The 11,688-nt window shown below is 42.6% G+C and overlaps 1 protein-coding gene across 2 annotated transcripts; it reads left to right on the plus strand.

Moving 5' to 3' along the window:
* The first annotated feature begins 863 nt into the window (after positions 1 to 863).
* On the plus strand, positions 864 to 10,407 carry zhx2a (zinc fingers and homeoboxes 2a). 2 transcript variants are annotated; one of them, XM_010787720.1, is made up of 10 exons: positions 864 to 1,287; positions 2,195 to 2,875; positions 3,419 to 3,631; positions 3,906 to 4,148; positions 4,778 to 4,993; positions 5,177 to 5,261; positions 5,558 to 5,743; positions 7,192 to 7,604; positions 9,147 to 9,396; positions 9,506 to 10,407. In XM_010787720.1, the coding sequence occupies exons 1-10, from the start codon at positions 1,195 to 1,197 to the stop codon at positions 9,724 to 9,726; spliced, it is 2,601 nt and encodes an 866-aa protein (XP_010786022.1). In that variant the 5' UTR covers positions 864 to 1,194; the 3' UTR covers positions 9,727 to 10,407. The 2 variants fall into 2 exon arrangements, with proteins under 2 accessions (XP_010786022.1, XP_010786023.1); XM_010787721.1 differs by having other exon boundaries at positions 9,150 to 9,396; positions 9,506 to 10,406.
* Positions 10,408 to 11,688: the final 1,281 nt, after the last annotated feature.

The raw sequence follows: 11,688 nt of genomic DNA on the forward strand, positions 1-11,688 counted from the left end.
TTTGTTTGTTTGCTTCCTCTGACCTTCCTCATTTGTAGCCATTTTTTGGCCTTGGCAAAGTGTTTACTCTACCACCTCCTTTTGGATGGTGGCACGCTGCAGACCCACATGGGACCCCGCTGAGCTATATAAACCAGCCTGTTGTCTTTTCTTGACACGCTCAAACCAGCTTGTTTGGTTCCTGCTGCAATACTTACCAAAGGCACACAAAAAGGGTATCTAAGGTCGCGTTCACACCAGGCTTGTTTTGTACGGTTGAATGGAAACCTGGAGCGTTTAACTGCTTGATGCGGTTTGTTTGGGTTGGTGTGAAGGTAAAATAAGAGGATACAAAAAAAATCTTATTGACCTAAGCTTTAAGCCGCTGGAAAAGTTTGAAAGTTGAATTGTTTTGCACCGTATTTTCTTAATGCTACATTTAGTTGAAAAAGTGTAAATGAGGTTAATCACTGCCAGTCTAAAAGGTCCAATGTTCACTTATTTTTCACATTTTCAGTAAAGACTTTATTCAAATGTTATTTGTTTACTGATTATTGTTTGATATTGGCTCAGCAAGGGTGAATGGAATGCTAGATCTACCTCTACGACAAAGGAAAATATAACAAAGCTAAATGTTTCACCTATTTCATCGACCTTCTGCAGAGTGCTGTCCAGAAACACACATTTTAGTTGTTTAAAGCACACTTGCATCATATTAATAATGGATTGGAGCATCTGGTAAACCATTGTAACAGTATGTGCTTTGTAATGTACCTCAGCTTCAAGGCTCGGAAAAAGCTTGAAAAGTGCTTGAATTTCAGTTTTGAAAAGGTGTTGGATAAAAATCAGTTTTTCCCTGCTTCTTCCCTTCTTTCTTCCACCCAGGAAGCATCCTGTCATGAAGTTCCTGGAAGTGGTCCAGCACTGGAGCTGACACTGTCAGTGAGCCCGACACGACACCAGAACCATCCGTACCAGACCCCCACCTTCCACTGCCCCCCTCTCGCTCCAGCCACTAAGACTGGCTGCTCCCCCCGTCCCAGACACTGTCCTGTTTTCACTTCCTCTCTGAATATCAAAGAGAGCCCTCGCCTGTCTCTGGGTCCCAGTACAGGTCAGGCCTCCTGGCTGGTCTGCAGACCTTTTCCCACCCTCCTGTGATAGCATTCCCCTCACTGGCAGCGGTCCACCCAGACCAACCCAGGATCCATCATCATGTCCAGCCGACGGAAGGCCTCCACCCCCCTGATGATCCGCCCAGAGCAGACCATGGTGGAGCTGGATGACGACACAGACGATGACATGGAGGTATATTTTAAGTTGCTTATAGGATCAACTAAATAAATTAAGTTCATGTGTAATATTTTGAATATTTGATTCAGAGCTTGTTTTTATAAGCTTGGTATATTACTAATACAAACCTTTATCTGCTATGTAGATATCACAAAGATATGGATAACCTTACATTTCTAGTAATAATTGTATTATAATATTATGAGAAATGAATGATAATATAACAAATGTAAATGTTCACTGGATAAGTGAACAGTCACAAAGCTATCCGAACCTGGGGGGACAGAGCCTTCTCCGTCGCTGCCCCCTCCCTCTGGAACTCACTCCCACAACCCATCAGAGACTGCACTGACCTCACCACCTTCAAAAAACTTACAAAAACTCACCTCTTCAATCTGGCTTTTAATGTGTGATTGTTGTTGTATTGCTTGATTTTAATGTGACTTTCTATATTTATTTGTTGTTCTTTTATTTTATTTTTTATTTTTTTCACTATCTCTGTAAAGCAACTTTGAGCACCTGTAAAAGCGCTTACAAAATAAATCTATTATTATTACTAAAATACATATTTAATTAGGTATGGTTTTCAACTCAAAAGCTTACTTGAGGAAGAATTGTGGCTCTTAATTTTCAATGCAACTTAATGTGATGAAGCTATATTAAATATACACCGAATAAAATTGTGGTTGCTGGGAAAGAAAACTGTTGGAAATATCAATAAAACAAATACTCTTATTAATTAGATTTCTCCACAAAATGTATCAACTCTGTACATGAATGCATATTGGAAAGGGTTTTTGAGATGTTCATTACGAAAGAATCCATGAATTATGTAAATACTTTTTCAAGAAAATCAATGACATGAATTGGGAAGTATTTTTTTGTATATATCCATTACATCTGTAAACTGCCTTCTTTCCAGACAACAACGGAGAACCATTCTGAGGAGATGCCTATGGAGACAGATCTCTCAGCAGAGACCGAGCCCTCTGTGGAATTAGACCTGACGGGCTCGGCCCCTGACCCTCCCCTGCCTCCAGACAAACCCCAAGCTGAGCCCCCCGACCTTTCCAAGCCTCAGTGCAGACAGCAGGGGGGCTACGAGTGTAAATACTGCCCCTTCTCCACACAGAACCTCAACACTTTCAAAGAACACGTGGACGCCAACCACCCCAACGTCATCCTTAACCCCCTCTACCTGTGCGCCGTTTGTAACTTTAACACAAAGAAGTTTGACACCCTGACGGAACACAACGAGAGGTGTCACCCGGGGGAGAGCAAATTTAAATTCAAACGCATCAAAATGAACAATCAGACAATCCTTGAACAGACAATAGAAGGTTTCAGCAACAGTGCGGTCATCTACAACACATTTTCTGGCAAAGGGGACGACCTCAGCGCTCTGCCGCTCGGCAAGCCCACCTCAGTGAAGATCGGTAAACCAAAAATGTCGTCGGATAATAAACGGACAGATCTGGCGAAGAAACCGATCACAGCGTTCACCGTGAACGTCCCGCTCATCATCCCAGAGTCGACTCTGCTCAAAGCAGAAGGCCTTTCACACATCATGCCTTCCCTACAGCGGCCTCTCAGCTACTCTCAGGTAGGACAGGAAGCATCATTTCCTCTGACTTACCATCCCTTTATATTCTGAGCCAGCTTTTAATAGTAGAATGGTTTTTCGTCAAATGCACCTTTTTATTGTTTTGCTGGTAATGCTTTATTTTATGGGTCTGTTATTTCCTAATTATTTTCAGAGGAATTTTCCTGACTACAATAAAGTAGTTTAGTGCTAATTATTATAAGGAGAAATAAAACGGTGCTCAGTTTGTGCACCTCAATTTATTAATTCCAAATTATTTTATTCAGAACAAAGCAGGTCCGCCGAAAAATGTCACAAGAGAAGCATAAAATCTAACAATTATAGAGAATAAAGTAACCAAATTATTCGTTTTAAGAGGACATTTTAATTTGGTATGAAAACATTATTAGGAGATTACATTAGAGACCTCTCAAATAAAAAAATGCTTTTTTTTTTATATGCACAATGCTACATTCTTTCATTCTTTGTGACCACAGTTCTTCTTTATTATTGTTTTTAATGTGAAAAAGCCATTTAGTCACCATTGACCTTGTATTCTTTCAGGTTCCGAAGATCGCAGTGCCCCTCAACACAACCAAATACAACCCTTCGCTGGACGACAACCTGACGCTCATCTCTTCCTTCAACAAGTTCCCCTACCCCACGCAGGCGGAGCTCTCCTGGCTCACCGCCGCCTCCAAACATCCAGAGGAGCAAATCAAAGTCTGGTTCACCACACAGAGGCTCAAGCAGGGCATTAGCTGGTCTCCTGAGGAGGTAGGAATTAGAGAAAGGATGAACATTAGAGGCAATTTAATTGTTAAGCCTCAAGTGAGGTTTATTGTATTTTACCAGTTCTTTTTCTATCTCTGAAGCTTAATAAGGTATCATCTGGTCTACCAAATACTAACATTTTCTAAAGCATTATATTTGCTTGATTTAGGATAAGTTGAAAAGAATACAGGTTACTGCAGATAATGACTATAGCAGCCATAAATATGGATAAGATTATTAAATACAATTTATAACAAGTGCTTTCCCTTTATCTCAGGTGGAAGAATCCAGGAAGAAGATGTTCAACGGTACCATCTCCTCTCTGCCTCAGACCTTTACCGTGGTAGCTCCTCAGTTCAGCTCTAACATGTCTGCAGCCTCTAAAGCCATGCAGACGGCAGCCTCCGTCCTGCAGTCTCTGCCCTGCCAGCTGCTGGGACAGACCAGCCTGGTGCTGACCCCTGTGGCCAACGGCTCCACAGTCACCTGCGCTCCACTGGCCCTCACCGTGGCTAACCAGGTACAAAACCCAGAAATGTTAATGTTTTGGAATAGTCAGAGGTTTCTGCTCAGAAGTTTCCTCTACATTAACACTAGCTAAATGTATGTCTCGTGTTGATCCAAACTTTTTTTTGCAGTCATTCTATCATCTTATTAGATATGTTTGCACTATGCATAAAACCATTTGCTACCTCTGCATTTGTTGGTCGTGTATTTTTAATTTAATTATAATTAAGCAGTATAAATACTACTTAAATTGAAGGAAAATATCCATCAACCCTTAATCTGTGCAGTAAAGACCCTAAACATTATTTGGCAAAAAATGGACGCCCCATATTTATATATATTTTTCTTTAATAATGTATATTTGACCTATTGTAGCTTTTAAAACCGAAAACATATATATTATTTGGTTATTTTAATCTTTTTTTCCTTTTCATTAATTGTATTTTTTTGTTATCTTTTTTGTTGGATTGAATTGATCTATATGTACATGTAAGCGTTGATAGAATTGGTTTTATTTGATTATTAAAACTATACAAGGGACAGGGCTGTGTAAGAGTAGAAACATGGGGGTTGTGCCGCTTCTATCCAACTATCTGTATTTTATTACATTGACTTGAACACCTTCCTTTATAATTACCGCAGGTGGCACAGTCGCTCAAAAGACCCCTGTCCTCCCCTGGGATCACCACGGACAGTAAACGACCCTCCATCATTCAGACCATCTCCGTGCCCATGGCAACATCCAAGCTGGCATCGCCCAAAGTGCTGAGCTTCACCGTGGACCCCAACAAAACAGCTGAGCAGCTCTCAGTGCTGAGGGCCAGCTACACACAGTGTCCTTTCCCCGAGGAAGATGAGGTAAGAATAAGTGAGTGAAAGGACATTTCTTGCCATGCCTTAGCTTAGAAGATTAAAAATATATTTGAATGATTTTTGGTATTCATATTTTTGTAGCTGCTTTTAATTTCTAATTTAGTGCTTTTTTCTTTTTCTAAGACACATCACTGTTAAACCCCCTATGTTCTGTTGCTCATGTTAAAGATCTACAGGCTGATAGAGACCACCGGGCTGTCCAGAGGAGAGATAAAGAAGTGGTTCAGTGAACAGAGGCTCCTTAATCTCAAAGGTATGTGATATCATCAGTGTCACCAATCTGAAATGATAAAATACCCTGCCTGTATATTTTTATACAGGCAGGGTATTTATCTGCCATCTTTCTTTTTGTCAGAAACAAGCTTATTTTGGTTCTCAGAGGAAGGGTTTTATTGTTAGAAACAAATGTACAGGAAAGCAAAGTTTCCTAATCGTGGTCAGTAGTCTGTTGATAATGTATTTTTAAGTGCCGTTTCATTTAGCAAAATAAAAGACCCGTTTTGGCCCTTTCATATTTTGGTTCTTCAGTCTCTCTCTGTGTCTCTACAGGCGTTCCTCCCCCTCCGGTGCTGGTGAAAGCAGAGGTGACCCCAGCACCTAAAGACGGTGCTGTGAAGAAGGCGGTGCCCAGCCACTTCCCCCTGCTGGAGAGGGTGAAGGGGAAGTCTTCAGAACAGCTGAAGGCGCTGGAGGAGAGCTTTCAGAGAAGCAGCACGCAGACAGAGGCGGAGCTAGGTAAAGACTCTCCACTGAGCTCCTAACAAGGCAAGGAGTTTAATCATATAACACAGTGTAACACAGTGTTGGGATGGAAAGAGTCAAGGAATTGGCGTAAGCTCATTCTTACTTTGGTTTGTAGGATATTTAGTTTAGTTTATTTATTTATAGTGTCGTGGACAGTCCCCATCGGTGAACTGTCACAAAAACAGTAAATGGTGCAGCTTTAGCCAACATGGCTAATTTCCAGCTGTTGTCCCCGGCCAGATGGTAATAGACACTCTTAAAATCACAATATCTCAACAGCATTAGTTATAAGAAAATATCAAATGAAATAAAAAGGATGAAAGACAAGTAGATACAGGTGTAAGGATAAGAGAGGATAAAAGAGAACAATAAACAGCACACGTTACCACATACAGTACAGTCACATGGAGCACATCACAATCACATAACAGAAACGAGGGGCAACATCCATGATCACAACATGTATCACAACATGTAACACAACATGTAACACAACATGTAACACTCACGCCATACTCAACACAGACTAGTGTGTGCAGGTATGAAGAAACAGTGAACCATGTTCACCAGCCCGGCAAGAAAGAGAGAAGCGATGGGATTTAAAACATATTATATTATTACTTTGAATAGCATATGGATTGGTTTAGGTGAGTTGGGTTGTTTTCAACTGAAGTGATCAAAAGATTCCCAATAACAGAGCATGGTAAAGTCCAAATTACTGAGAAAATAAATGTTGTCTTTTCCAAAAATTCACAACCTGTATTTACGTAAAACAATATAATGCTACAGCCAATATTTTATTTATTTAAGTATTTCAAAAACTATATTTTCATCAAAACTGTTGCCCTGCGAGTATTAAGGAGGTGCAGACCTGTGTTAACCTTGGGGTCTAGCAGTGCCGTTAATTGTAATTACGTAACTTATTATTATTTTTCTTTATTTCCTGATTGTCCCGGCATTAGAATCAGACTTTGGGTTTGAAAAAATAGCCTTCCTGCAAGCTAGTAGCTAATGAAGCCATATGTTTTCAAAACCCATTTAGAATATACATTTCCTGAGAATAAATATAACGGAAGATTTAAAGAAGCTATTAAAAACTTCCTGTCTGAATAAATTGGGTGGAAACCAGATAGTTAGAAAAGCAGTGGGTTGTGTTCTTGTAAAGTTTTGTACCCTCACTTCATAACTTGGAATTGAAAATTACTTAAAAAATTCCAGTAGTGTTTCTTCTATTCATACAAGTTCACAGCATGTGACTTAATTTTCTTTCGCCTCAGAGAAGCTGCGGGCCTCTGGTGGGTTCCTGCAGACAGGAATAGCAGAAATGTTTTTAATGAGCCCATGTTTAAGTCCCCCTGAGAGAGAATGAATTCCCAGGTTTCTGAGGTAGCCTTCCACTCGGTGTGACATCTGATCCTCTGAACTCTGTTCTGCTGTAGCCCTGCTGGCCCAGGAGACCCGGCTGTCCCACACGGAGGTGGACTGCTGGTTCTCAGAGCGCCGGGCGCTGAGGGACAACATGGAGAAGGCTCTGCTCTCCATGTCTGCCAAGAGCACGGAGGAGCGGGCGGAGCGGCCGGCTGCGCTGCTGAACGGGGCGTCGCACGGCGGGAAGCCTCCTCGCTCCTCCCCCCATCCACCTGTCCTCTCCCCTTCCTCCTCCTCCTCATCGTCGTCCTCCTCCCCTCCTGTACTCGCAGCCTCCTCCCCTCGCCCACCCACCCTCTCCTCATCAGCATCACCTCCCATCCTCACTTCATCTTCCTCCTCCTCTTCTCCCCATCCCCCAATCCTGTCTGCCTGCACCAGCCCGGCTCCAATAACCAGCTTCTCCCTCGGCCTATTAAGAGAGGTGAGAACAGCAGACCCAGACATGTCTACATCAGCACTTATTAGAAGAAAATGTATTAATATCTGACACAAATGTAAAACTTTGAAAGGACCATGAAAAATCTAAAATACATATTTGTTCCTGTTTAGATGTATTGCTATGTATCAACCAAGTACACCTGCCTTCCATTGAGCAGGAGCCCCTTAAAATGGGTTCCTTCATGAAACTGCTCACAACAAGGTCTGCAGATTATCTTTAATACTCGGGTCATTATTTATGGAAAGAGATATTGTTGTTTCAAATGTATTTCTTGGACGCCTTGACAACCACAAGCAGCTCCTTCTGGATCCATTATAATGAGAAAAGGCAGACATTTCAACAGCTGATTTCTCAAAAACTCTGCAATTCACCCAACAACAATCTAAATCTACAGAGGGCACTTCAGGAAAAAGGGAAATGTGCCTTTTAGATTTTGGGATGAACTGTGTCTTTTAATATGAGCTTGAATCCTTTACAACGAGTGCAGATGGGCTGCTAATGGTATCAGTACATTAATGAGTTGTCACTTTTAAAGAGATAAATTAACAGGACATGGCACCTTTTGTGCGTGAGAAGATGTGTAAAATTAATTAAACCTGAGAATGTATAGTACTGGTGCCTGAGAACAATCTGTGTGATTGACAGTAAATGATGAGATGTGCTGGTACTTGGATGTGAGAAGTGAGATAACACGGTAACGTGTTGACAAGGTCATATTTGACAAACTCAGGAAAAGGAGCTGAATAGTGTTGTGGTGATAGAAGTATATCCACGAGAAGTCTCTTGAAGAAGCAGCACTTGTTTTATGCTCTGAAACACAGACTGCCTCTGCAATGTGTTAATACATACATGCATTTCTACAACTGGTAGAATATGAAGTACTTCGTAATACATATTAATGCATTATTTCTCCTACCACCAGGTGATTTTAAATAAGATTCTAAAGAAATGCTATAAATCTTCTGATGATCCTGAATTTCTGTATTACCTTTCACGCTTTTCATCCAGCAGATATTGAGATATCTGTATTCACAATAGCTTGTATTAACACATTGACTTTGTTAAACAGTTAAAGGAATATATTCCATGACAAATTGAATAATATTCTGAAAACAGTAATCAGAATCTGCCAATATATATTAGGCTATGTATCTGCTGATTGCAGCTAAGTGACATTTTTTTTCTTTTATGGCTATTCTTTGTGAGGGTGGGACAGATATTTTAATATATTTCTAATCTCTCTAATACATTTCGCTTGTGTTATTTTTCAGACTGTCAACGTTTAAAAAAACAGGTAACATTAAGGAACATTCAGGGGTCTCCCTGATATTTTCTGTGTCGTTAAAGGTGCTTTGCTTAAAGAGGCCCTATTACGCTTTTTAAGGTTTTCTCTTACCTGTAGTTTGTTATTTAGATTTGAGTGCTGCAGCACAGGCAGAATGGGAAGCACAACATACAAATATGAACCTGAAAATGAGCATAATATTTCCTTTTAAAAACAATTGATGAGATAATGTGTCTCAGCAGGTGTTCTGTCGGACCCAGTGGCCGACTCCTGAGCAGTACAGCCAGCTGGAGGTCCAAATGAGCCTCGGACGCACCGACATCGTCCGCTGGTTCAAGGACCATCGATCTGCGTTGAAGAACGGTGAAACTCTGGAATGGATGGAAAGTTTCCAGAACCAAAAGCTGGCAGAGACGCAGGAATCAGGCCAGGAACAGAACGGCCAGAGTTCTGAGAAGAGGGATTCCTTGGAAGTCGAGGCTGTGAAAGGTGAGTTTTTGGCTGGGGGTAGAATAATTATTTATTTTGCGTGCAGTGATTTATACCCATGTTTGACTTTGTTGTTTTTCGGGTGTGCATATTTTCTCTTCTACAACAGTCGATGCAGTGGAGGAGGCCTGTGAGAGCGCAGCAGCTGCACCGGAGCACTCCAAGCTGTCCGACCAAGATAAAGTGCAGTGGTTGACAGACAGATTAGCCCACAGTGTGACGGACCTGAGCCGGACCGGACCGGACCAGACCAGCTCCAGTCCTGCTGACAATGGAAGGTGGGTAGAGAGAGGGAAAGCCATCGCTTACCCTACACTTCTTTTTCAGTGATAAAACTGAGCTCATGGTTGTGGCCCCCAAGGCACTGCTCGGGAAGGTTGGAGATCTGCTCCTCAACATCGACGGTTCCATCATCTCCCCATCCCCTCAGGTCCGCAACCTTGGTGTTGTCTTGGATTCAACCCTCTCATTTCAATACCACATCAAATCCGTTTCAAAATCAGCCTTCTTCCACCTCAGAAATATTTCAAGACTCCGGCCATCACTTTCCGACTCTGTTGCTGAGAAGCTGATACATTGTTTCATTACCTCACGCCTGGACTATTGTAACGGACTCCTGTCCGGGGTTCCCAGCAAAACCCTGAACAGGCTCCAGTACATACAGAACTCAGCTGCCAGGGTTCTCACACGCACCAAGCCCTGGCAGCACATCACCCCCACTCTATTCAACCTCCACTGGCTCCCGGTCAAGTCCTGCATCACCTACAAACTCCTCCTCCTCACCTACAAATCCCTCCATGCCCTCTCCCCTCAGTACCTCACAGATCTCCTCCACCCATACATCCCGTCCCGCACCCTTCGATCCTCAGACTCCGGCCTGCTCTCCATTCCCCATTCACGCCTCCGCACCTTCGGGGACCGTGCCTTCAGTGTCGCTGCCCCCACCCTCTGGAACTCCCTCCCTGCAGAAATCCGCAACGCCCCTTCTCTCAACATCTTCAAATCAACCCTTAAAACTCATCTGTTCAACATCGCCTTCCAACAAGAACTCACTCCCCCTCCCCCCCACTTACACTTCCATTTCTGCCCCCTGTTTTATGTTTATGTTTTTTTTATGTTTTATGTCGTGTCCTTGTATGTTTCTTTGTAAAGCGACCTTGAGGTTATGAAAGGCGCTATATACATTCAAGTTGTTATTATTATTAACATGTCATCCAGGTATCAAAAGAACCATGTACATGATAAAGCAAAGGTTTTAGTGGCCTAAAATGGAGAAGGAGGTAACTGAGTATGTGGCAGCCTGCACTACCTGTGCTTGGAATAAGACCTCTACCCAGTCTCCTATGGGTCTACTGCAACCTTTGTCCATTCTAAGCCGCCCATCATTGTCTGACATCTTGCTGGATTTTGTCACTGGACTGCCGCCCTCTGCAGGTAACACCACCATCTGCACTGTTGTTGACAGATTTACCAAAATGACTCACTTTATCCCCATGCCTAAATTGCAGACAGCAGAAGCGCTCTTAAAGAGCAACTTCAAGGTTAAAGACACCTGTGAATAAATGTGTAGGAAAATGATGAATACACTAGATTTTCCAAAAAATATACAGAAATATACACTACAGTGTGGTTTTTGTAAGAAATGTTCACTTCCACATAAAAAAGCCTCGGCACTTGACCTCCCGCGTGTGACGTAACATGGGGGAAACAAGGGGGAGAGCAGCCGGTGTAACGTATTAATAAACATGGATCCCAATGCTAGTTTCGACACAAAAGACACATAAGAAGTTGAACATGAATATTCAAATGCATATGACGGACCACAACCTCATAATTATGAGCCTGCTAGGCGTCCAAGAGACCAGGAGCAGCCAAGGATTAGAAGAAATAACGGCCATCGGAGAGAAATTGAGCTGTGGTGTGAGGAGAACCAGTGGAGAACTGGGCAGCTATCTTGGTGAGCGACCGGCGTTAGCTACAGAATGTTAGACCCGAGATACGGCTGATACTTGACGATCTGGCGGAGAAAGGTTGTGGAGCCTCCGTTGATATGTCGTTGTAAATGGCTTGATGGAACGCAGGTGTGTAGTCGGGGAGGGTGCACAGCTGATTGCAGCAGGTGAGTGGAGGTTGAGCCGGGAGCCAGGAGTGACAGCCACCACGCACACACAAACAACACAGACAGGGGGAAACAGGGGGAAACAAACAAACACAAAGGAGACGGCTGGAGCAGTACAGCCACCACAGCGTTACCTAATGCAACTCCACACTACGTCTTACGGTGCCGTGTAC

This window comes from Notothenia coriiceps, unplaced genomic scaffold, assembly GCF_000735185.1.
Source record: "Notothenia coriiceps isolate Sejong01 unplaced genomic scaffold, NC01 NC01_scaffold00031102, whole genome shotgun sequence".
Classification (NCBI taxonomy): Eukaryota; Metazoa; Chordata; class Actinopteri; order Perciformes; family Nototheniidae; genus Notothenia; species Notothenia coriiceps.

Bases quoted from the DNA above. Each gene is read 5' to 3' on its own strand.
- zhx2a (XM_010787720.1), top strand. From the start codon at position 1,195: ATGTCCAGCCGACGGAAGGCCTCCACCCCCCTGATGATCCGCCCAGAG. The intron at 5,262-5,557 runs GTATGTGATATC...GTGTCTCTACAG, and splicing joins GAGGCTCCTTAATCTCAAAG to GCGTTCCTCCCCCTCCGGTG. The intron at 9,397-9,505 runs GTGAGTTTTTGG...CTTCTACAACAG, and splicing joins GGAAGTCGAGGCTGTGAAAG to TCGATGCAGTGGAGGAGGCC.